The sequence below is a fragment of the Thunnus maccoyii genome, chromosome 6 (assembly GCF_910596095.1).
Source record: "Thunnus maccoyii chromosome 6, fThuMac1.1, whole genome shotgun sequence".
Classification (NCBI taxonomy): Eukaryota; Metazoa; Chordata; class Actinopteri; order Scombriformes; family Scombridae; genus Thunnus; species Thunnus maccoyii.
In genome coordinates this window covers 31,713,233-31,738,020 of record NC_056538.1, presented here as the reverse complement: position 1 = coordinate 31,738,020, position 24,788 = coordinate 31,713,233, and the positions used below count along the sequence as shown (strand labels likewise).

The window sequence follows — 24,788 nt, the reverse complement described above, 5'->3', positions numbered from 1 at the left end:
AAGCTCAGAGTAGTAAACAAGAGTCAGAGCAGCGTTGACTGGCCCGGGAAGCTCCACGTGGTCAGGAAGCAGCCGGCAAAGTCACCAGTCAGTCAACCAGTTAGCGAACAAGCTAATTAGACTAGGAAACAGCTGTTTGAACTGCTAGCCATTCAGGGCAACAGCTGGGTGGTTTGGAGAGTTTTGTCAGGTCACGTTCAGACAATGAAACAAATGTCTGCCATTCAGACTACGTTCCCACTAAGCTGGTTACATTTGTAGACTTTTCCTCTGTGTTTCAGCCCTTCAGTCCAGACTAAAATGTTGGTGTATAAATCTTAAAGTGTGTTGCCTACTGGGGAAAACAGAGCTTTAGTAAAATGATGACATTAACTGCCAGGGGGGGGGCTGTGTGGCGGTAAAGTAAAGAAGTACTCACTTATTTCAAACGCCGTATATATATATTATCATATAAAATAATGAGTTCAGCACCAGTGCAGCAGTGGGAATGACTGCTTGTTAACATGTATGAGCTGCAATTGAATCATTGTTCCGTTGACTGACAACAGAAAAAAGAAAATGTATGTAAATGAGAGCTTCTCAATCGTGAATTTGACTATATTAAAACACAGTATAGGTGAGACTGAACTACCTGTATTTATGTTTATTTTGTCAGATGATGTGGTGATGATAGAATAATGATTTAGTCAGCTGGGATGTTTGCTGTGATGCAGTTTTTGTTGGTTGAAAAAAAGAGGACAAAGAAGAAGAGATTTAGCAGTTTGTGTCCAGGTGTTTTCACTGTGCGAGGCTGCAGGTCATTTTCACATGTAAACATACAGAGAGCCACTGCTGTGCCTTTTTAAAGCTTGTGAATGCAATGCATTATGGTGAAATGTGTCCAAACAGCAGGAGAATACGATCACACGTTGCAAACACCAGCTCGCCTCACAGACATCCAGATAGTTCGTTTTACTGATTAAAAAGTGACTAATCAGTAAAACAGCTAGCCAGTTAGCTAACTAGCACTCATCAACAGATAACGTAGGTGAGTTATTCAGTCAGTAACTCAGTGAGTCAGTCAGCCATCTCGTCTCCCGGGCAACCATATCCAGCAAGCCAATATGGCAGCCAGTCAACCAAGTCATCCAGTTGGTCAGTCAGTCAGTCAGTTGTGGCAACAACATAGTGAGATTATCTGGAGCATGTGATGTATGTGCTTACACCTCGCTCCCTCTCTCTCTCTCTCTCTCTCCGTCTGTGTTTTCTTCCCTCGCTCGTCCCTCCATCTCCCCTGTGTGACTGTCTCTCCACCTGAGTGCTTCTCTGCCTGCGTCCCCTCTGCCTCCTCCTTCAGTCTGACTCATTTTTTTTTTTTTTTTTACCAGCTTCTCCTCTGAGAGCGTCTGACTGTGCTCGCTAAACGTCCCGACTCTCCACAGTTTCTCACAGCTGAATGTCGGTTACTCTACATCAGTATGTGTGACTCACACGTTCATTGATCCGCACATTCATTCATTAAATTCTTCAAAAGGTACAACAAAGCAGTGTTTTAAAGGATAGGTCTGGTGATGTGTTTCTTATTGTCAACATAATTCCATGAAAAGACCCAAACCAACAATGAATTCATCTGCCAACAAGCATCGTGTGTGTATCTATCTCTTATTCGTCTGTGCTGCAGAACGCCGTTGTTCTAAAACTGTTAAAACACATCAGTGACATGTTCCTACATTACCATGAGCACACACACACACACACACCGTCCTGCTGCCAGAAATACTCACTAGAGCACCAAATGTGGATTAATCCGCTGCTGAAAATAGTCCCCAAGAAATGCACTATTTCCTCCTGTGTGTTGGCATCTGTTTTAGGATATTAATAATTTTGTTTTATATTATTGACCTGTTAAAAAGTGTTGGCTGCAGGTGCAAACAGAGGCTCTGAATATTCAAAATTTCATGATAGTGGCTTTAAAATGTTCTGACCTGCGAGGTTTTTGTCAATGTGAACAGTGAGCAGGCTACACACTGCAAGATAAGTGTAACCTATTTGTTCACATGGCTGTTTGCCCGACAAAAAGACCTTGGAAGTTAAAACGTTGCATCATTACATCATTTTTCAGTGTGCGGACCACCTCTCCTTTTTCCTTTGTATGCTGCTTTCGTCCTGCACCTGCACCAAACCGAGGATCAGTGGGATTGAGGCTGAATGCCACAGACAGGATAGAGAAGGAAGAGAGTATTGAGAGCTAAAACATTATTGGTTTTGGTCTTTTCACAGGATACAAATGTCCTTAAAGCTACTTTTGTGGTTTGTGGACTGCATGACAAGAAAACAGAAAGGAAAGTAAAGTGTATGAAGTTGTGTTTATACAAAGACTGCTTCTTAAAAACACTGAGCTAGTTTAGTGAGTTGTGATCAATAGATCTTTTTACATCTAGAGTTCATTCCAGTTTGCAGCAGTGTGAACATGTTAGTCCACATTTGCAAATTAAAACAAATTTCCTCTTAGATTTTTGTGATTTTAACAACATTGTGCAAAAAAGACATTTGAGTGTTGAAAATATCAAAACTATGCAATTTCCAAACACTTAATGGTTCATATTTCAGACCCAACGGCCAAAGAAAACTACTCAGCCTTAGAAAACAGTCATATAATGTCTTCTTTGGCTCTCGAGGATCTTTGGGAAAATAAAACTGATGATGATGACTTCAAATATTTAACCGAATGCTTACAAGCTCGAGGCTTGTATGAGTTTGAAAGATGTGGGTCTTTATGAGGTAACGGAGGGTCTAACAAAAGATGCTAGCCTAAATTAGCATATTTAGAATAATAGGATCCAATGTTTTTTGAGCTTGACCCGTACAAGGGACCTAAAGTCAATTTGTAATCTTCAGGAATATCGCTGGTGTTTCCCTTTAAGGAGTTTAATGGCATTTGGATACAACATTCAACATGCGTCACCGTGTTGCTTGAGTCTGAGCTGAATGGGACAGACAACGATTGAAAACACCTTGACATCCAACTCAGAACTCTTGAAAGGAATCTGTGGGTTTGAAACCAGTTCAAGTGGCAAAATCCCAACAGAATAAACACGCAGCTTTTGGGAGTCAAAGCCTTTTTTTTTTTTTTTTTTTATTGCTGCTGTCTGATGCAAGTCGAGTCTGTGTGTCTCTGAAAGTCTCCGGCTTCAGTCATTTCATCTGGAAAGATAAAGGAAACGTGTGTGTGTGTGTGTGTGTGTGTGTGTGTGTGTGTGAATTTTGGAAGTGTGTCTGATTAGGAAAACATCATAATTGCATTGCACTTCCCGTTGAGATTCTATATTATGTTACACTTCATTCCCCATTCAATGCACAGTCTAGACCAGACTAATTGAGGGTCTACGGTGTTGATTTAGACTATTAACCATCTGTTCCTCTTCCTCTCTCTCTCTCTCATCCCTCTCTCCTTACCTCTCCAACCTTTCCTCCTCCCTTTCTCTTCCTTTTCTCTGCAGGAGTTTGGAGGACTAGTAGGATGCTGAGTATCTTTCCTCCTCGCAACTGTTCTCCACCCTGCTCTCCATGACCTGAGAGCGCCACCACAGCGGGAGGAACGAAACACCAGAGAGAGAGAGAGAGAGAGAGAGAGAGAGAGAGAGAGGAAGAGGAGGGCAGAAGGCCAGGGAAGGAAAGAAGGAACACACTTTTTTTTTTGTTGTTATTGTTTGTTTTTCCCCCTTTCCGTAAATGGCGGCGACGGAGGCCAGTGCGGCGCCGGTGGTCCAGGAAGACGGGAAAACCCCCGAGAGCAAGCCGACGGAGGCGGAGCAACCGGCTAAAACCGCCAATGCAAACTCAGAGACTGTCAACAGCGAAGTTGTCGAGAAAGACGGCACGGCTGTCAACAGCGAGGTTGTCGATAAAGATGGCACAGCTGTCAACAGTGAAGTTGTCGATAACAAAGAGACTGTGAATAACGATGCAGCGGGAGCGGAAGATGGAGCGGGAGCAGCGAGCGGGGAGGCGGCACCTCCTCAGAGCTCAGAAAACGCCTCCTCCGCCGAGCCCAAGACCTCGTTCCTGGACTCCTTCCTCAACAAGAGCGGTCTGGGGAAGGTGATGGGAGGAAGGAAGAAGAAAGAGCAGAGCACAGCCGGAGGAGAGGAGAACGCAGCTGAAGGAGGGGAGAAAGAGGGAGAAAAAGGAGGAGAGGAGGCTGCGGCGGCTGAAGGAGGAGCAGAGGGAGGTGCAGAAGGAGAGGCGGCGATAGAGAAAACCCCAGAAAATGGAGAGAAGGAGGAGGAGAAGAAGGGGGAGAAGGGCAAACCGGCAGAGGCTAAATCCACAGTCCGGGATCTGATCAGGAAGCCAGTGGCGAGGATCTTCTCCCATCGTAGCACCGAAAAGAAGGACGGCGCCGCCGCCGCAGAACCCCAGAAAAAAGTCAAGGTCCGATCCAAGTCCCTGGACCGGCTGGAAGATCCTGAAGCACTTAACACCACTGCAGACTCCACCATAGAAGAAGGAGGAGCAGCAGGAGGAGCAGAGGGAGGCGCAGAGGGCGAGCAGAAAGCCTCGTCCTCCTCGGCAACCACCAAGCACATGAAGCGCTGGCACTCCTTCAAGAAGCTCATGGCTCAGAAGGCGCACAAGAAGAGCGGAGGAGGAGGAGAGGACGGGAAGGAAGACGGAGTGGAGGGAGAAGGAGGCGGCGGAGACTCCTCCACGCTGGACTCCAAGGAGTCGGGGCAGAAGAGGTGGAAGCTGAAACGCTCCTGGACCTTCCAGGGCCTGAAGAGGGACCCGTCCATGGTCGGCATCAGCGGGAAGGCCAAGACCTCCGACAAAGACTCCGCCGACACCCAGAAGCCAGAGGAGGCGGCGGCGGCAGGAGAAGCAGAGGGAGGAGAGGAGGCTAAGGCGGAGGGAGAAGCAGAGGAGGCTAAGACGGAGGGAGGGGAGGAGAAGGAGAAAGCCGAGGGAGGCGAGGCGGCGGTGGCAGGAGGCGGGACGGTGACGCATCACGCCAACGAGATCTGGACCTCCTTTAAGAAACGAGTCATCCCCAAGTCCAAGCGCGCCAACACGGAGTGCCCCCCCACCGGGGAGGAGGACGGAACTGCAGCCACCACCTCAGGTAAGATGACACAAACATCAACAAGTCTGACAAATAAACCACAAAACTGAACTTTTTGTTTGAGTGACGTTGGAGTGATGATGATGATGAGGTTCAAATCCAGATTCTTGTCACATCTTTTTTTTTGTAGTGGTGAGACTTTTTAGACTTTTAAATCAGGTAGGGATGCACGATATTATCGGCACGTCATCGGTATCGGCCGATATAAGCTCTTAAATGCCGATTATGAGAGGCTGATTTGTTGCCTTCTCCTCCGCCGCTTGACTGTGCTTCCCTCCACGGACTGTTTCACCCTGACGGTCCCGGTGCTTCCTCCGCAGGCTCCGCTTCAGTCAGCTGCCCGTCAGACCCGCTGCTTCTTCTAGTGGAGGCTAGCTGGCTGTGCTTCCCTTCGGCCATGCTGCTGCTAACGCTCCGCTAGCCTCTCAGCTAACGTTAGCCCCGGTTCTCCGTGTGGATCCAACCGGAGCACCGAGCCCCGGTTTGTTATTCAGGTTAAAGTGGGAAGAAGCAGCTGATCTGACGGGCAGCTTGAGTGAAGCGAAGCCTGCGGAGGAAACACCGGGACCGTCAGGGTAAAATAGTCCGCGGAGGAGCTGCTATGTTCGGCTGCACAGATAGGTAACACCTTGGCTGACAGGATGTACCACTCTTTTTGGTTTATAACAGCAGTTGGCAACCAGCGTATTAGGTGCATTACCGCCACCCTCTGCTCCGGAGTGTGGACCAGAGATTAAATCCTACACATTAATCCTGTCTGTCTAACGAACTCAATGAAAACTCTGCTGCTCCTCCCACTTAGCAGGTTCATTAAAGTTTTAATGCTGAGCTCCTGAACTCCAGTCTTCCTAAGTTCTTCCTTCATATATTGTCTTTCTTGATCATACTTAGTACAATCTATGATTGCATGCATAATAGTCTCCTCAGCTAGCTGGAAAAAAATATGTGCATATATCGGTATCGGCATCGGCCACAGTGATTTGGAAATATCGTCATATCAGATATCGGCAAAAAATCCAATATCGTGCATCCCTAGAATCAGGGTTTTCTTTAAACTATGAGATTAAGCGGTGAGTATAGGATGTTCTCTCCTAAAGAATTTTATTATACTCTTCAGTGGTTCCCATCCTTTTGGCTTGTGACCCTTAACAAAATAAAGCTGTGTCTGGTTGGGGTCACTTGGTACATTGGAGATGCTTGATTTCCTTCTTAAACTTCTCAGATGGTTTCATTTACGTAAAGGCCCAAAGAGGTCAAATTATCTAATGTCTCGTAAAAAATGCACATATCAGAGGAAATTGAATACATATTTGTGGAGCAGAACTTTGCTTTTTCTTCTATCCTGACAAACAGGTGGAACAAAGCCTTATATATGTAGTCAAGACTCCAGGATTTAAAAGAGTGAGCTTTGTGTTTGATATTATCCTCCAAAGTGGTTGAAAATGGACACCATTAAAAAATTCAGACTCTGAAGCTGACAGCGTGTTCACACTCATTTCGTGTCTGTCTGTTCTCCCCGGACAGGGAAGTTAGTGCCTTGCTAACTCTGGGGGAGGTAATGTAATTGAACATTCTCCCAAATAAAATATTCAACGTCTGATATGAAATTTAAATCACGCTGTAGCTTCAGTCAACAGTAAAGACTAAATTTAGCTCGCTCCTGGCTGTGTCAAGAAAATGGTCCAAAAATACAGAACCCTGGGCGAAATAGTATATATTAAGCTCAGTCTTTTTGGTTTTTACTGATTTTTTAAGTGGAGAATAGCTGGAGGAAATCAGTTTAAACTGATTTTCACCTTGATTTTCTTTTGCACAGCTCAGAAAAACTTGCAGTAATGCATGCAAAGTGAAAAAAAAAACAAATGAGATGCTGATTATACACCAGAGTCGAAGTGGATAAAAACATGAGTTGTTTCATTGCAAATGGTATTTTTTTCGAATCTGATTTCCATCTTTGTTTTTATGTTGATTTTTTTTTTGGATTCAATTCAAATTCAAATAATTCAGTTTGACTCACTCTCAGTTATTCAGGCAGCGCCCAGGCGACCTCGTCCCTCGTCACAACATCGCTATAAAATTGTTTACTTTAGCACAAAAATCATAAAGCCAGGTCAACACGACCAGGAAGAAGACAGTTCTCATTCACAGTCAAGAACGTGGAACATCTAAAGAGACAGATATGTTTCTCATGAATATGTAGAGACCAGAATATTGGACTTGCAAACTGTTTTTTTGTTTTTGGAGACACACTTGATCATTAAAAATCTCATTATTCATAAAGAAGCTTTAATTGTCTTCTTCCGTCTTTCAGGTGAGGAAGGAGCAGCAGAGGAAGGCAAAGACGGCAAGTCAGCCAAGGCCAAGCGCTCGCACTTCGGCCGAGCAGTTTCCCTGAAGAACTTCATCCTGCGAAAGGGCAAGTCCACCAGCGTGGACCAGGGCGAAGGTACCAAGGAGGAGGAGGAGGCCGCGGAGGGAGGAGAGGGAGGAGAAGCGGCAGAGGAAGCGGACGCTGATGGCGAAGCCGCCACAGCGAACGAGGAGACCAATGACAAAGATGCGGCGGCGGCGGCGGCCGAGAAGACGCCGGCGGCGGAGAACGCCGGTGAGGCCGCGAAGGAGGCGGAGAAGACGCCGGTCGAAGCTCCGGTGACCAACGGGCAGAGCGACTGCGCCAACGGCACAGCGGAGGAGAACGCCACACACAATCACCAGGGGGAGGAGGAGAAGACGACAACGGGGAGCAGCCCCGTGAAGAAGAGCAAGGAGGCAGGAGGAGCGAAAGAGGAGGCCAACTCCAAGATCATCAACGCCACGGCAGCTGTGAACAGCGGTGAGTTAGAGCACGCCGACTGGGACTCTGCCGAGCCACAAAACAGCAGCAGCAGCAAAGAAGGAGATACTAACAACAGACTACCAGCACTAACAGACGATAGCAGTAAACAAACTAAAACCAGCCGTCAAGAAACTGAGCTAGCGCTAGCGGTAAGCAGGGAGGAGGAAGAGGAGGAGGAGGAGGAGGAGGGGGAGGGAGGGAAGGCAGAGTCTCCACAAAACGGAGGTTGTCACGAGTCATGTGACCAGGGAGAGAGAGCAGGGGAGGAGGAGGAGGAGGAGGATGAGGAGGAGGAGATGAGAAAGAGAGATCTTCGAGATGCGGCGGTGGCCATCGTTCAGAACGTGATGTCAGCAGCGACCGACCAGTTAGAGAGGGAGCTGTGCGTCGACAATGGTCTAAACGGGTGTCACGACGCCGACGTTAGATACTAAGAACACGGAGAAACGCACATTTACGCACATAAATAAACACATATATGTGGAAATAAATACTCGTTCACTTAAATGTGCCAAATACACTTATTAGCACAGCCTAGTACACACGTACGCATGCAAAAACACACGTTACCACCAACCGATGCTGTGTGTTAAATACAGAACTGGAGTCTATGCGTGGTTAGCCTAGCTTAGCATAAAGACTGGAAACAGAGGGAAACAGTTAGCCTCGCTCTGTCCAAAGTTGAGCTCTACACTCATTTCCAATAAACAAAAATATTAAAAAATGACTATTTAAGGAGTTTTTTTTTTTAGCAGTCATGTCCTGGAAATATTTCTTGACAGACAACAGCTGGACTTTAAAATCCTTGTCAAATCTGCGCAGTTGTAGAGCTGAAACGATTAGTCAATTAATCAATTACTAAAGTCATTTTCCAGTTCCATCTCCTCAAATGTGAAGAATTGCTGGTTTTCTGAGTCTTCTAAACTCTTTTGGTTATGGTCATACAAAACAACTCCAGCTCTGTACTTAACAAACAGACATGAAATTACAACTGAATAAGAGGATTTCCCGAAAAATGTCGAACTATTTCCTTAAGTTATACACACGCATATGCAGGACCTACGTATACATAGGCATGCAAGCTTTCCTTCTGTTATGTTGGGTGATTGATTGCATGATAAAAAAAAATAATAATGCAGTGGTTGTTCCCAAAATCCCTTTAAAGAAACTGTAATGTAGTTATTTAATAAGTGTCTATTCACATATACATAACCTGCGAGTATTTGTTAGAAGAGAGATGAAGAGAGAGAGAGAGAGAAGTGTCCCTTCCCTTATTTACCTCTCTGTTAAGAGGACTATTTTAATGTCAAGTTCATGAACAGTCCAACAGCAAAACCATTTAACCAGGGCTGCCAAGTCTCACACTTCTGACTGCGAGAATCACGTTATTCAGAGGTCCCCGACCTTTTTTTGCGCCACGGACCAGTTTAATGTCAGACAGTATTTTCACGGACCGGCCTTTGAGGTTTCGGCGGATAAATACAACAAACTAAAATGATACGACCGGCATAAAAACTGTGGTATTTTCTAAATATAATAATAAACCTGAATCCACTGTGTACTCGTATGCAACTTTATTAGCAACATTGTGCCAACAACATAACATGAGTAACATCCTCTCTACCCCCCCAACGCTCTCTGGTCGCTATGGTAACGTTTAAACATGCCTTCAAAATAAGATACACCACAAAAACAAATATAAAGTGCATGACAACTCGACATAACGATTCATCCGGTCATTTTTCAAAATAAAACATCGTTCAGACTTAGATAATAAATAAAACGGAAATAATGTCAGTTATTTATTCTTTCTGTGCAGCCTGGTGCCAAATGACCGATGGACCGGTACCGGTCCGGGGCCCGGGGGTTGGGGACCACTGACGTAATTGACACAAATTTCACAACCTCACGCCACACATGCCTTTTCTCACACTAACTTTTTGTCTTCACTTCCTCCGATGTAAAATTTGTGATTTTTTGAGTTTTTATTTTCAAGTTTAGACGGGCTGAAGCACAGAGTGTAACAAGGTTAAGGCAGCACTTTTCACGCACTGTCCCTGAACGCACCGATCATCTGTTTTGAACTGAAAGTATGCAACAAATAATTATCGGAGGTGATAATTTATTCAGATATTACTTATATTTAGATAGACCTGAGAGACTAAAGCTGAAGTGAAAACTTGGCAGCCCTGATTTAACAGTAACAGGGACTCAGGTGGTGAGCAGGCTACAGATTTCCAGGGCAGCTACGGTTGAAAGCTGACTGTTCATGAGTTTGTATAAAAAAATAGAAAATATCAGATTAACCGCTACATGGCCTGTCACTGTGCAAGCTTATATAAAGGAGCTGTAGCATTAACATGTTAGATTTGATCTTTTTCTGGTGCAGTTTTGGTCCATTTCGACCCGTCGAGATGAATAAATCGAGCAACTGATGTGAGGAAATCTGACAATGGAGATAACATTTTTTTTACATCTGACATTTTAAGCTTTTCGTTATCTCGAAGCGTTTTTTTTGCTGAGTTTTTTTTTTTCTCCCAGCAACGCTTCCCTTCTTGTTTGTACCGTTTCACACGTTCCCACCTGGGACGCCGCTCAGAGCTGCTGGACACTGAGCAACAGGAGGTGAAATGCCTGTGAACCAGAAGGTGCCCTGTTCCCTCCTCCATTATTTATCAGTCCCATCCCTCCTTTCCATTCAAGTGCTTGTGTGTGTGTGAGGCTCGGTGTCCAGCGACCGCCTCACTTTGATCTCACACAGCACCAACAGATGCTTGTAGAGAGAGAGCATCACGGCTGCTGCTGCTGCTGCTGCTGCTGCTGTGAGATTTACTGGAAGCCTCTTTGAAGCTAAAACTCTTTTTGCTAAAATTGAACTCTGTTTAACACCTAGTGTTTGGCACACTGAGGCCTGAAACGGCGCCAAGCTCTCCGCAGTGTCAGATAGAAGCACCAGCAGCTGCTTTTTCAAAACATTCAAGCACCTGACACCATTAAATGTACATTTCTTTTAAGAGATGCACATAAATGCACTAGCTAGGATCACGTTTAATAGCTTTTGCAGAAAAAAAATGGCGTTTTTTTTTGTGTTATGGATCCATAAAACTGGGTCATAACTGCCACGTTCATATCATGTAGGATGGTCGTTTAAAAAAATACTGTGAAATGACAATAGAAAGCTTTATTCATTAAATTTAGGCTTCATTATCAGGCACTTCTGTATTGTTAAGCTCTGTGTCTAATATATTGGAGCTTTCAGAAAGTTGTCCTCGTTACAACTTGGACCTGAACGGCATGATTTACTAGTTGGAAAAGTGATAATGAGGCGTAACCCCCCCATATGACATGAACATGGCTTACATACCGTCTCTCCACCTTTCAGATATTAGTTAAACTTCAACTTCACCAGTATAGAAAAAGCACAAAAACGTACTTTCAACTGAAACACCTGTGAATCTGACACCCTCCCCGCTGCTGTTTTAGCACGTTATTTGTACAGTTAGTCGGCAATCAAGAGACTATGTAGGTCACAACACCTTGACAGAGCTCAGAGCCCAATATTCAATCACTGTATCGCACCTAAAACAGAAGAAAATACACTTGATGCTTCACTATTATGCAGGTGAAACACGGTGCAGACAGCTGTATTGATTAACACATAGAAGTGTATCTTTACTGTCAGACTGACAACAGGTGCTGTCAATCAAATCTGACTATCTGACATCATCGTCTCAAACTTTTTCTTTCTTTTCAAATGCAACTAGTAAGAATAAAAGTCACATCCATTTTTCTGCACCTTCACATTCTCCTCCTCTATGCAGGCAAGTCTTCCATCCAATATTAAAAGTCACTGCAGTGTTCAGTAATAATTTCGCCAGGAATTCATTCATTGCTGATGCAGCTCAGTTACAGGATGAGATTTCAGGGTTTTTCTTTTAGTCTTTCTTTCTTTCCGTTGCATCTTCCGTCTTCCATGTCGATGCTGAATTGGCCCGAGCTGCTGCTGCTGCTGTGACACCAAAATAATAATAATAATAATAATAATAATAATCTCAGGTAAATTTTGCTAGATTAAGTTGTTGTCAAGGAAACTTTTAGATTACAAACCTTGCAGTCAGATCGAACTTGTGATTGTTCGTTTTCAGTGGAAAGTACATGTTATTCTCAGTATTCAGATGGTTAAAAAAGCGTCATCTTTGTTCTTTTTTTTATAAAATTATGGGTAATGGACAACGGCCGAACCAACACATGAGATTAGACACATTAAAGCCACCGAAAGCTTCATCTCGGAGTCTCGACCTTCGTGTTTCGGCCTCCCTCCTCGATCCTCCGGCCGCCTCTGCCGCGCCGCGCCGCGCCGCGTAGGCAGCTGGCCCGCTAGCTCTAACTAGCTGTAGCTTAGATAGTTAGCTCTCTATTTGCTGCGGAGAGAAAAGCTGGTTTTAGCAGACATCAATAGAGTTGAGTCCATCAACGGATTAGTGAGCAAAATCAAAGTGTCACGGAGCCTCTTCAACAAGCCAGATTAACTAGCCTTCTCTCTCTCTCTCTCTCTCTCTCTCTGCCATCTCTCTCCCTGTTTTTTTTTCTGTCTCTCTCGGGGGGGAATCAAACAGAAATACAGACAGGCAGGCGATATACGAGTGGACGGTCAGGTTATTTGATTTCAGGGAAAAATCCTCTTCTTCAAGGTCAAGAGTCTCTTGAGCACAAAGGACAGTTAAACCCAGAAAAAAAGGCACAAATACAGATACCTGCCACTGTAGGGACAGACAGGTAGACAGACAGACTGAACGTCTTCCTGTTTTGGTTATCGTGATGATGATGATGATGATCCTTCGTTATAATGTGACGACACTTTGTCATATTCTCCTCATGAAACTGTGTTGTGTTGTTGTTGTTTGCTTTGTGTACGTCCTTAAAAAATAACTAACTCAACACTAGAGAGACCAACATCTGTACTAAACCACTAAACACACATACAACATATAACCCTTTTTATATGACTGTTTATTATTATTATTATTATTATTATTATTATTATTATTATTCTTTTTTCCAAGACCTATTTTTTAATACATTTTTTCAATCTCTTCTGTTATCATTTACCAGACAAAAAGGCGGGAAACGTGTGAGGCCACACAAAGAGGATTAGAACTGCCCGGGATTCGCTGAGCAAGGAGCTCTGAGCCCCGCCCCCCCCCCCCCCCCCCCCCCCCCCCCCCCCCCCCCCCCCATCCTAACTCCCTCCTCCCTCACCTCCTCCTCTCTCCCTTCATCCCTCCTCCTCCTTCCTCCTCCTCCTCCTCCTCCTCCACCTCCTTCCTCCTCCTTCCTCCCGAATAAACGGAGTAATCACGTGTTAACAGATCACCATGGTGAGAAGAGAGAGAGAGAGAATGAGAGAGAGAGATGCAATTCATGTAGATGAGAAGTGAAAAATAATACTTACTCAGAAAGCAATAATTCAAGCCCTTCTTTTCGCCTCCCATCCATCCATCCATCCATCCATCTCTTCATCCATCCATCCATCCATCATCCCCTCCGTCCGACACATGCAGACATACAAACAAACAAACATGTACATCCAGTGTTTTTATTTTTATTCTTTGCTTGTCTGTGGGATTTTATATTGTCTACGAGAGAAAAGAAAATGCAGAAATGTTAAAAAAAAAATGAAAATCGAGACATTCCACCCCCCCCCCCAACCTCTATCCCCTACCCCCTCCTCCTCCTCCTCCTCCTCCTTCCTCCTTCTCCCGCCGCCCTCCTTATAAACTCCGCTCTCTGTCTCTGCCGACTCCTGATTGGTGGATTTAAAGAACAACAACAACAACAGAAAAAAAAGAACAAAAAAAAAAGACTGTTAGTTTTATATTGACGGCCATTTTGGTTTGTAGTCACCCCCACCCCCCCCCCCCCCCCCCCCACCCCCCTTAAAACCCCCCCCCTTTTGCCCCCCCCCCCCTCATCCTCCTCCCCCATCCGTCCCAGTAGATATTTGACAGTACAGCAGGACCATGTTGCTACAGTATATAAACTGCCCTGAGGACTGCCACTTCCCAACCAACACTGCAATGTCTTCAGCTCTGTGTGTTTAATGTTTTTAGACTGTTATATTGTGTACATGAATTTAAAAAAAAAAAAAAAAAAAAAGAAGAAGAAGAAGAAGAAAAATCACCACCGAATATTAAAAGTCAAAATGTTTTTTTCTTTTTTTTTTTTTTTTTCCTGTTTTGGTTTTGGATTCTCTCTTTTTTTTTGTTTCTTTCTTGTTTTATTTTTTAAAAAACACATCTTCTCACTGTTACTGCAGTCTGACGATATGCTGTAATTAAAAAAATAATAATAATAATAATAATAATGATGATGATGATGATGTTTTTGTTGGTCCAAGTTTTCACATGTCCGCTAGCAAATTGTCAAGAAAAAAAAATAGTACAATAAAGACTAAAATCTAACAACTAAACTGCAAAGTCATTGTGGGGTTTTCTATTTTTATCTGGATGATTGAAGTGTTGTGTGCAGACGGGCGGGTGGAGGAGGAGGAGGAGGGGGAGGAAGAGGGGGAGGAGGGCGGGGCGTTGTGCTGGAACACCATTGGGCGCTTATTAATCTGTGTATCGATAATCTCATCCTTTTACGTAATGGGTGGAATAATACGAGATTTCTTTGTATTAAAGAAGACCTGTATGTATTATCTGGCAGCAGGCTGGCAGGGTTTCATATATAGACAGGCTGGGGGGGGGGGGGCGTCCATATGCCAGCCTCAGGCCTTTCACACCGCCGCTTTTACACTATATTTATGTTTCACACGTTCGGATAAAACTCTAAAATGGACCTTTGACATCCTTGTTATACCATTTTGTAACATTGAATTTTATGGTTGTTTCAGCTGAGACTAAATTCTTTCTTTCAAATTACAAATACAATTCTTATGTGTGAAATGAAGCACTGAAAGTTATCGAAAGTGTAATTTAATGTACCTCAGACAGCGGTGGAATAAGTACTCACATCCTTAAAAAAAAGTAAAAGTATCAATACCACCAATAAAAAGAAAGAATCTTGCATTTAAAAACCTAATTAAGTAAAAGTATAGAAGTATTAGCAGCTAAATATACATAAAATACTCAAGTAAAAGTATTTGTTTTGCAGAAAATCAGGTTGTGACTGATTTATTGAATAAATGTAACATTTTATTGCTACAGCTGGTTGAGGTGGAGCTGGTTTCAATTGCTTTTTAAGGGTCACGAGATAAATCTGAGGGGTCATGATGACAGCTTGGGAAGGAAAGAAGAAAATATTTGGATTCACTTTTCAGAACTTTTCTTTAATCTTTGTGTGTTTTTGTGGAAATATCGGAGAGTTTTACCTCTGTGGACCTCAAACAGTGATGTATTGGATGCTGTGTGAGTGCAAACAACTCAAAGACGTCTGAAACTACACACTGATTTTTTGTAAGAGGCCACAAGCCAAAAAGTTTAAAAATAGTGTTATTTAGAAGCTCATCATAATTTATTATTATTATTTTATGTAAAAATGTAATCTGAAAAGTAAAGCTGTAAAATAAATGTAGTAGAATGAAAATACTAAAGTAAAGTACAAGTACAGTTACGTACAGTATTTGAGTAAATGTACTTCTACTGGTAAAATTCCTCCGAGGCAACAACACTAAGTACAAAAGGAAAGTAAAAAGATGAAATAATAAGTCTTTAACAGCCCATCAGGCCAATTTCTCCTCACAATTCTTCACATTTCATGTTTTTAAACCATTTCAAATAATCTCAGCTTCTACATTTATATATTTTTCAGGAAGCTTTTTGTTATCTCCCACCAGCGACTTTACACTGTTTCCTGTACAGGGATTGTCATCCAGTGCCTTTAGTATCACCCTATAAGCATAAAAAAATGACACATTTCGATGACTGACTGGTTTGTAAGTATGAATAGAAATACTTGATTCCTATTTTCTCTCATCTGAAGCTCAGATTTCTGGTACCTGAAGCTGTTTCTGCATTTTTTTTTTGAACATGTTCGGTATTTACTGCTCAGACTTTGAACAGATTTTGAGCGAAAGCCAAAGCACGAGTATCGAGATCAAGTGAAGTGCTCGGTGGGGGGAAATATCCAGTCAAAGTGTCCTTGAGCCAAAAAAACTGACCCCGCTCGCTCAGTGTAAGCAGATTTGAACGTGAGCTGCTGACACACCTTTAAAACGAACAAAGGAAACTGCAAGACATGTCAGACAAATGTTAGATGTTCAGGCACAATGTGAAGGACTGCGAGATATCATACAGAGGTCAGACGTTTTGTAAATGCAATATGTGGAGGGAAAAAAACTGTGATTCAGTAAAAACCAGTAAACCTGACCTTCCATGACCTTCCTCCTGACCCGGCTGAGTGTGGTGGGTTGGATGCTGCCTGGCGTTCCAGTTGAAATTTAATCTGATGTTTAGTTTATAAAATTAAGTTTTAAGTCCTCTAGGGAGCGTGTGTGCAGAGAGGACACGGGCAGAACTGAACTGAGTCTGTATTTGGTAATTATGTGATGCATATGGAACCAGATTTGCAATTTGTCTTAGCGATGCATTTAGGGGTTTGGAAATGCTCGTGTTTCAGAGTATTGAATTTAAAAAATACACAAAACTTAATTAGAAAAATTGAATTAATTTCTCAGATTTAAAAATTAATTGTTTAGTGTAAAAAATGTCATAAAAAAAAAAAAAGATTGATTGTTTTGTCCCATCAACAGTCCAAACCCCCAAAATATTGAAGTTACCATGATATAAAACAGAGAAAAACAGCAAATTCTCACATTTGAGAAGCTGTAAGCAGATTTTAAATGATTAAAGGTTAAGTTCACAGTTTTTTAAGTCTGTCTTAAAACAACAGTCACATGTTTTTCTTGCTGTAATCATTCCTCCTGTTCATACTGACCATCAGAAGATCCCTTCATAATTAACTTACAATATAAGTGATGATAAAATCCATAGTCCTCCTGACTCTTCCTGCGTAAAAATGTATTTAAAAGTTTATCTGAAGCTAAAATGAGTCAAATCAAGTAGATATCTTTCAACGTTACAGTCTTTTTAGTGCCAAAGTCCCTCTTTTTGTTACTATACTTCCACCGCAGCTCTACAGGGAAACACTGTCCGAGGAAACACAAAGAGGGAATCTGATGCTAAAAAGACTGTAAATGTGTCAGATATCCATTTGATATGACTCATCATAACTAGACTCATATTATCTTCACGTACACTTTTGTAAGTTTAGAAGGAGATCTTCTAGCAGCAGATATTAGCAGGAGGAAGCAAGAAAAACCTGTTTCAATGTTCATTTGAGCTGCTGACTGTTGTTTTAAGACAGACATGAAAAACTGTGAACTCGTCCTTTAATCAATTATCAAATTTCTTGCTCTTTAAAGTTTTGGAGCAAATTTGAACTTTTTCATTTGCACAGCAGCAACATGTGTAAAGGTGAAAGGCAACGCTGATCATGTTCTTAATAACTTTACTTCGTATCGGTGATTTATTTACAGGGTGGTTATGTAATGTGGAGCATTTAGCATTTAGATGTTAGAAAGGGTTAAACAGACGACTAACTTCCAAATCACTCTAAACTTCAATCTCTACTAAACTTAAAACTCATCAGTGTCCCTCGATAGGTCCACGGACCACACGTTTAGACTCTCCGCGGCAATAATAACACATGTCTGGCCGTCTGTAAAGTGCACGGTGACGATAATTCCCTACTGTCAGTTGAAATCGGCAGCATACTGTCTTGCTGTCGGGCCAAATCTGTGGGATTATCTTATTACAGCCGTAATGCCAGAGTACAGTAGCAGCACACACACACACACACACACACACACACACACACACACACACACACACACACACACGCTGAAACAACCTCAGGAAAACTGATGCTTTGTGGGTTAAAGGCGTTTTAATAGACAAATCAGGGTAATAATCGTGTCAGTTCTGATGATGTGTTTGAGTATAAATGAACAGCGATGAAATCCAGACGAACGCGGAGCTTCTTCATCAAACTGGAAACAGATTTGAAGAGCAGATGGAGAACACGTCGGGATAATGATAATGTCTGAGTTGTTACAGTCGTCTTTAGATTTGTCTTTCATTGGGTTGCGGTTAAGGTCAAACACATAAAGAGGCAGAGAACAGATGGATTACATGTCAGGATTACAACGTAAAGACACCAGCTGCTAAATAAAGACTTTACACCTACATGTACGAGGAGGGGGGGGGGGGGGCTGAAACATAACTTTATCTTTATCATTAGACGAAATTAAATGATTTGATTTGAAGATGTGAAGATTTAGAAATGTATAAAAAGGCTGACGGCAGCTGACATTTAGGCTACAGCTGCTATCATTAGATCAAATTAAAGACGGAGGATTCGGGGTCAAGTTTAAAGACATTTTAAGCACAGAGAGAGAGAGAGAGAGAGAGATAAGGGTTGAGATAGTGAACAGAATTTCGAACATTAACTGGTACATGCTGCTATGAGAGATAGTCCACAGTAGTATCTTTAGAAGTGGGCACATTACAGTTAATTAATCTAGTGTTAGTGCAGTGGGCTCTTAACCTCGCTGTTTTTAAGAACTTGTCAGTGCACGTATACCGTATATGTACTGACTACACAAAGCAGCTTAGTGACGGTATATTCTGCCCGGAGCCCCAGAAACCAACCAGAAACCCTTTGCTAGATTATCTGACCCCAGGTCGATTTATCCACTAATTAATTGTTTGTTCCATAAAAGTATCAGAAAACCATCAGAAGATCCCAGAGTCCACGGTAACACCTATAACTCTTGTTTTCTGCGACCACCAGTCCAAAGCCCGAAGATATTCAACATACAATGATACAAATATAGAGAACAACAGCAAATCTTCACATTTGAGAAGCTGAGAACCTTTGAGGATGCAGCGTTCATTACTCTGCACAATATTTTTATTAGTGTTGAACAGAACAGACAACAGAGAGAATATAGTGATAATATACTGTAGTACACTGCTTTCCTCAAATACAGTCCAATCAGCGTTGACCTTTATGTGGTGTCACACATCCAAACTCTACCCTAAACACGCCCCTGATGAACTTATTATGTAGCTAATATTATTACAAAATAATTATATTAATGCTAATTATATATAGAAGAATAAAAATGATTTACACCTTATGATCATGGGGTGAACACAAGAGCGACCCTGACTCTACATCGATCCGGACAGGCCGGGGTCAAGTCGATCAATAAATAGCCGTGAGGATTCCAGGCGGCATCGTCATAACTCTCCATAAAAAATGATTTCTGCCGGGGAAATATCTGATGAGCTAAGATGTTTGTCTATAACTTGTCTCATGGATTTTTACACGGAATGAGATAATGAGATAAACAATGAGATGTTTAAAGGATACGGCGAGTGATTTAATTGTTCCTTCGTTACAAAGATCACGTTAGTTTGTTTAGAAACGGCACCAAAGACTAATAACAGCATCACGTTTTCAGTCTCCAGAGAGTAGTTCTGTGTAAGACAGACGCTACTGAGCATGTGTGGGAATGAAGTTCTGTTTACAGCTTCGCTAGCTTGTTGTGCTACAAATCACAACCTCTTGACTTTGTACTGAAGTTCTTTGAGAAATTTACAGTGTAGTACAAAGTCAAGAGGTAGTGATATGTTGATGGAAAGCACATGATTGTCTGTGTTATGAAGGATGTAAAGAAAGTTTGCTTTAATATTTCACACTTCATAACGCCTGCTGGGTTTCTCACAATCTGAACAACCAATTCTGAAGACACGTCCATGAGTATTTCTAAATTAGACGGCACCAATCTGTCTAAAACTTGGTGAAATTCTTCCTAATTCCCCGCACCTTCATGTCTTATCATGGACAGCTTGCTCCTCTTATTACTAACTGTATTATATTGTGAGAGTGGACAAATTTACTGCTCTCTCATTTGTGTTTTGAAACACATTTCAGTCACATCGCTGTGAAATGAAGCATATTTTGTTTTTTTTTCCTCTAGAAGTGGTAAATTAAGAACTTGTCTGATTTTGGCGTTAAACACTTCCCTTCTTCTCACACCGTCCTCCACCTCCACAATTTCCATTTCTTGGTCTTCTTTTTCATTTTCTGCTTTTTCCATTTTCTGATTCTAACCCTGACGGATTTTAACTCCTTGCTCAGGCTGCACACTTTCATCATCAACTCGCTTTTTTGTGGCTCTGCTTTTAATTCATGTCTGGATTGTTGGGGTTTATCTTTAACTTCCTCACTCTCTCTGGAATCCTCATCTGTGTCTACTTTTTCTACAAATTTTTATTTTCTGTCTCCCTGCAGTTGTGCATATATGTGTGTGATTACATCAAGTATTACAACAGACTACAGAGTAGGGGTGTGCCCGAATACAAGTACATTATTCGGCAAAGCACAAATAGTGGGTTTAATACGAATATTTGTTTCATACAAATATTTTTAAAATTATTTGTTTTCAGGGGGAGATGTTACGTCTATCAGCAGGTCTCAACGAGGGGAGTCACATCCACCTGCTACATGATGCACATTTCCTAATTTGGACATCACTCCCGGAGTCGGGGGTGTTCCCAAGAGATAAAGCTGAGCTACTGACACACATGAAGTGCTCCCAAGGGACTCTCCATAACCTGTTGTTCCCCTTCTCCTTTCCACAAAGTTAGGTTGTAAAAAATAGGCAATAAATGAAAAGTGCAAAGCAATAATCGCCTCTGAAGTTCTTCCCTATGCAGACGTTACACGCTGTGCTGTCTCTGTGTTATGGGTGTTTAAATAGGTAGAGGTCTGTCTGCAATGAGGCGATGAGTAAAGTTTTAGCCCAGTGGTCAGTGCAGTCGTTTATGGTCTGGGAGACTCCAGTTTGAGACCCGATGTGGGGACCTCCTTCGTAAGGTAGTTTATTCATGAACACTTATTCTAACACTTTAATTTTCTACAATTAGAGGCGTAATAAAAACAAAAACAGGATTTTTAAGCCTCTTTCCACTTTTATTTGAATACAAATACAAATAATGTTGGTGTCTCAACAAATACAGATACAAATACAAATACTGGGCCATCTGCACATCCCTACTACAGAGAGGCAGTATTTGTCTTTTGTACAACTTTAAAGTACTGTGTAATGTTTTGTGTAATTTGCTCTTTAGTTTGAAGATTCAGAGTCTAGGAGGACGTTTTTATTGTGGTGTAATCCACTTAAATCTATTTTATAGTATATTATGAATGTCAAAATCAATACTGACAATGGCCTAGACGATTATTTGTTTCCTCTGGGTGCTTGTTACAGAAAAACACTGCAACGATTCACTGTTTAGTGAAAAAGTATTTCTGGATAAAAGCAGGTTAGTTTGAGATAAAGGGTTAGGGTTAGGGGTTAGGGGTTAGGGTATTATAAATGTATTACCAATAAATTCCATTTGCACAAAATCTGCAAAATTTACAAATGATGACAGTGATATTAACTGCCACCTGATATGGAAACTTCTTCCCATGGTGCCAGAACCAGTTTAGCCTTCCTTACTGTGTACAATGTAAACATATTTATGGATAAACATGTAACATGATGTTTGCTTTTATAGCTGCAGAGAATTCAAATTGTATTTCCTACTCAAAATATAAAAAACAGACCAGAAACACACAGATTATAATGTACTTTTCCAGTTTTTGTTTTTTTTATTATCAACTCCTTAGTTACGTACAAAGCAAACAACACAGTATTTCACACAATCAAAATCTTTTTGGACAACAACAAACAGATGCTGTGATGTGACGCAGACAAAACTGGAACACATCGTACCTTGGAGACATCAAACTGAGGATTTTCTCTCTACCGCTGATACAAAAATCCACACTTAAGTCTTTCAAACTGATGAACAGCAAAAGTAATGACAAAGGCTTTTAAATAATTACTCCATGTTTCAGAGTAGAAAATGAACAGATGTTTAATTCTTGAAACCATTCTCATTACTTTTCGTCTAAATCTAACCGTCTAGCTGTATAAATAAATACTGTTCCATGCTCCCACACTGAGGCAGATATTTTGGTGTAATGAGTTTTGAATGTGGATTATAATAAAATAATAATTTTCAAAGCCTGACACTTGCATTACTTGGATTTTACACCACACAGTCTGTAAGTACTTGGACAGAGACACATTTTTCAGTTGTTATGGCTCTGTACTCCTGCACATTGGATTTGAAATGAAACGGCGACGATGAGGTTAAAGTGCTGACTCAGCTTTCATTTGAAGGTGTTCAAGTCCACGCTGGGTGAACAGTTTGGGACTCGCAGCACTTTTTATTCACAGTCCCCCCATCCTATCTGCAACAGAGTTCCCGGATCAAGATTGTTCTGTGGATTTTGTGGTCTTTCAGTAGGATTTTAACCAGGAAATAACATAACGTAGGCCTGTACTTAATTTATAGTTTCTGCTTCTGAACATTTATGACTACAAACACTTTACTTTGTGGCTAGAAATGTGTGAGTTCATCCGTGTATGTAGACACTTAATGGAGCATAAACAGAATTGTATGCATGTCTGTTTTTGGACAATATCTGCAGCTTATCACAGCTGGAGAGACGACGGCATCAGTGACAATTAAAGGATGTGTTCGTACATGTACGGAAGATGTGTAGCATGTTCAAGAAGTAAGATTATGTGTTCGCAAAAAGTTTCTGAAACCAGCAGGAACTGAAGCTGTCTGCAGTCCAGGTCTGGGAAAGTCATCATCATCACTTCAGAGAGTCACTGACTGCAAAGGATCTGATCATAGTCTATATATAAAGATGGACGTAGTGAGATGTGACGTCACCTTATAGGAACACCAAGCGCTGCACACTCAGGCTAACGTTAGCTACTTTAGCTAAACTGTACTAACAGGGCAGGTATTATAATCAAGTCAGAACCTTCCAAATAAGGAGTGCTGGGTGTTGCCTTTCACACTCTGGAAACACGCCGCGCTACCTCAGATCCAAGCTAACGCTAGCTTACTGGAACACCAAGCGCTACACACTCAGGCTAACATTTGCTACTTTAGCTAAAATGTACTAACAGGGCAGGTATCATAATCAAGTCAGAAGCTTCCTGATAAGGAGTGCAGTATGTTGCCTTTCACACTCTGGAAACACGCCGCGCTACCTCGGACCCAAGCTAATGCTAGCTTACTGGAACACCAAGCGCTGCACACTCAGGCTAATGTTAGCTACTTTAGCTAAACTGTACTAACAGGACAGGTATCGTAATCAATTCAAATTAAACTTAGTGAAATATTGGGACAATAGTCCGACTCAGTGTGAGTCCTGGAGCAGAGGAGAGCATCACAACTATCAATCAATGCCCACACAGCAGACATCAAAGCTAATATAAGTCTTCAAATCTTATTAACGGAGCAATTATTTCCAAAATGACCACTAGAACACTTATTAGAGGGTCCGAATTTAGAGATTGAGATCATAAAGACTTGTTTATTGAACGGGAGTCAGTTGGAGCGGCCGTCAGCAGAACTTCAGCGTCCAAACTGTGGTAGTTACCATGTTACACATAAAAACGACAGCAGTTTCCACACACGGTTCATCTGAGGTGGATTTTAACACCCTCAAATACAACCTGAGAGTCAGCACTTTATAACCCAGGCATTTTATTTTCAATCCAATGTGCTGTGGTACAGAGAAAAACACCACATGGGAAACAGGAGCAACATATTAATTAAAAAACCTTTTTTTAAGCTACAGGTGTACTGAGCTGATCCGCAAGATTGGGATCAAGCCTGCTCAAGGTACTTACTGTAATAGATCATTATTGGCTCTACAAAATCCCGATCCGTTCCTGATCCTGTGCATATTGTAAGACATTGTTCACTGGACGCACTGTCTGTCAATATCTGCAGGAATTTAATATTTAAGAGGTCAGATGAAAACATTGTGAGTCTTTTATCGTGATTTCTGTTATTTCAAACCTTGTTGAAACAGAAAACAAACCAAAAAAAACCTAAATGTTTCGTCTGCTGTTGCAGATAACAGCGAGCAGGCAGCGAGCTGCTGCAGGCTGACGGGACAGCGGAGAGCGAGAGTGGACTTTTCCCTGCGGCTGAACAGGATGATGTATGGAGCGTTTAGTCCATTCAGACAAGTTACTGTCACCACTTAACAGGCTGGAGCACACACACACAATCTATATGTTCACACACACACACACACACACACATATAAAGAGCTGGCTGCTGGCTGTACAGGCCACTCAGAGTAATAATGAGCGCCGTCACAGAAAACAGCACACATGAGAGCGGGACAGGAGTAATATGTGTGTGTGTGCGTCAGTGTTTGTGTGTGATCGAGCAAGACAATAAAGTAACACGCTGTGGGTTTATTTGGCAGGGTTTCCCTTTAAAAATATATATATTCTTAGTTTAAAGCTCAATGGAGACAGACAGAGGATGAAGAGGCTGGACTCATCTTCAGGTAGCGACACACTAAGCTGACCTCAAAGAACACCTTGCCGACTATCATTCACTTATTTAAACACACCCTAAAGGCTACAGTTGACCAAATATGTCTGCAGTTTGTTCCTAATCCAAAAAAATATCACAGAAAGTCAAAGAATGATAATAAGTAATAATAATAAACCAGCCAACCAGTTTCACTCCAGAAAAATCACTGTAAAGTTTGGCTTTGCTCTGCACTGGTGTCGTCTTAAAAGGTTAATTAAAATAAAGAGAAACTGCTAAATGTGCGACATCCTTGATTCTTCTGGCTGAACAACCAATCAGTGATCTCTATGAGCTGCTTCAACAGGCTGAA

General features: G+C 42.0%; 1 protein-coding gene across 5 annotated transcripts in view; it reads left to right on the top strand.

Annotated features, from left to right (window-relative positions):
• Positions 1 to 24,788, top strand: part of si:ch211-137a8.4 (neurofilament heavy polypeptide) — a 51,720-nt gene that overhangs the window by 24,600 nt on the left and 2,332 nt on the right. For 2 of the 5 annotated variants that reach the window (XM_042413202.1, XM_042413205.1), the window contains exons 2-4: positions 3,480 to 5,101; positions 7,413 to 8,086; positions 13,050 to 13,138. In XM_042413202.1, coding sequence (XP_042269136.1) covers positions 3,712 to 5,101; positions 7,413 to 8,086; positions 13,050 to 13,112 — 2,127 coding nt within the window. In that variant the 5' untranslated portion in view covers positions 3,480 to 3,711 and the 3' untranslated portion in view covers positions 13,113 to 13,138. Of the gene's footprint in view, positions 1 to 2,664; positions 5,102 to 7,412; positions 8,087 to 13,049; positions 13,139 to 24,788 lie in introns of those variants that run through there. The other 3 variants (XM_042413206.1, XM_042413204.1, XM_042413207.1) reach the window with 3 other exon arrangements.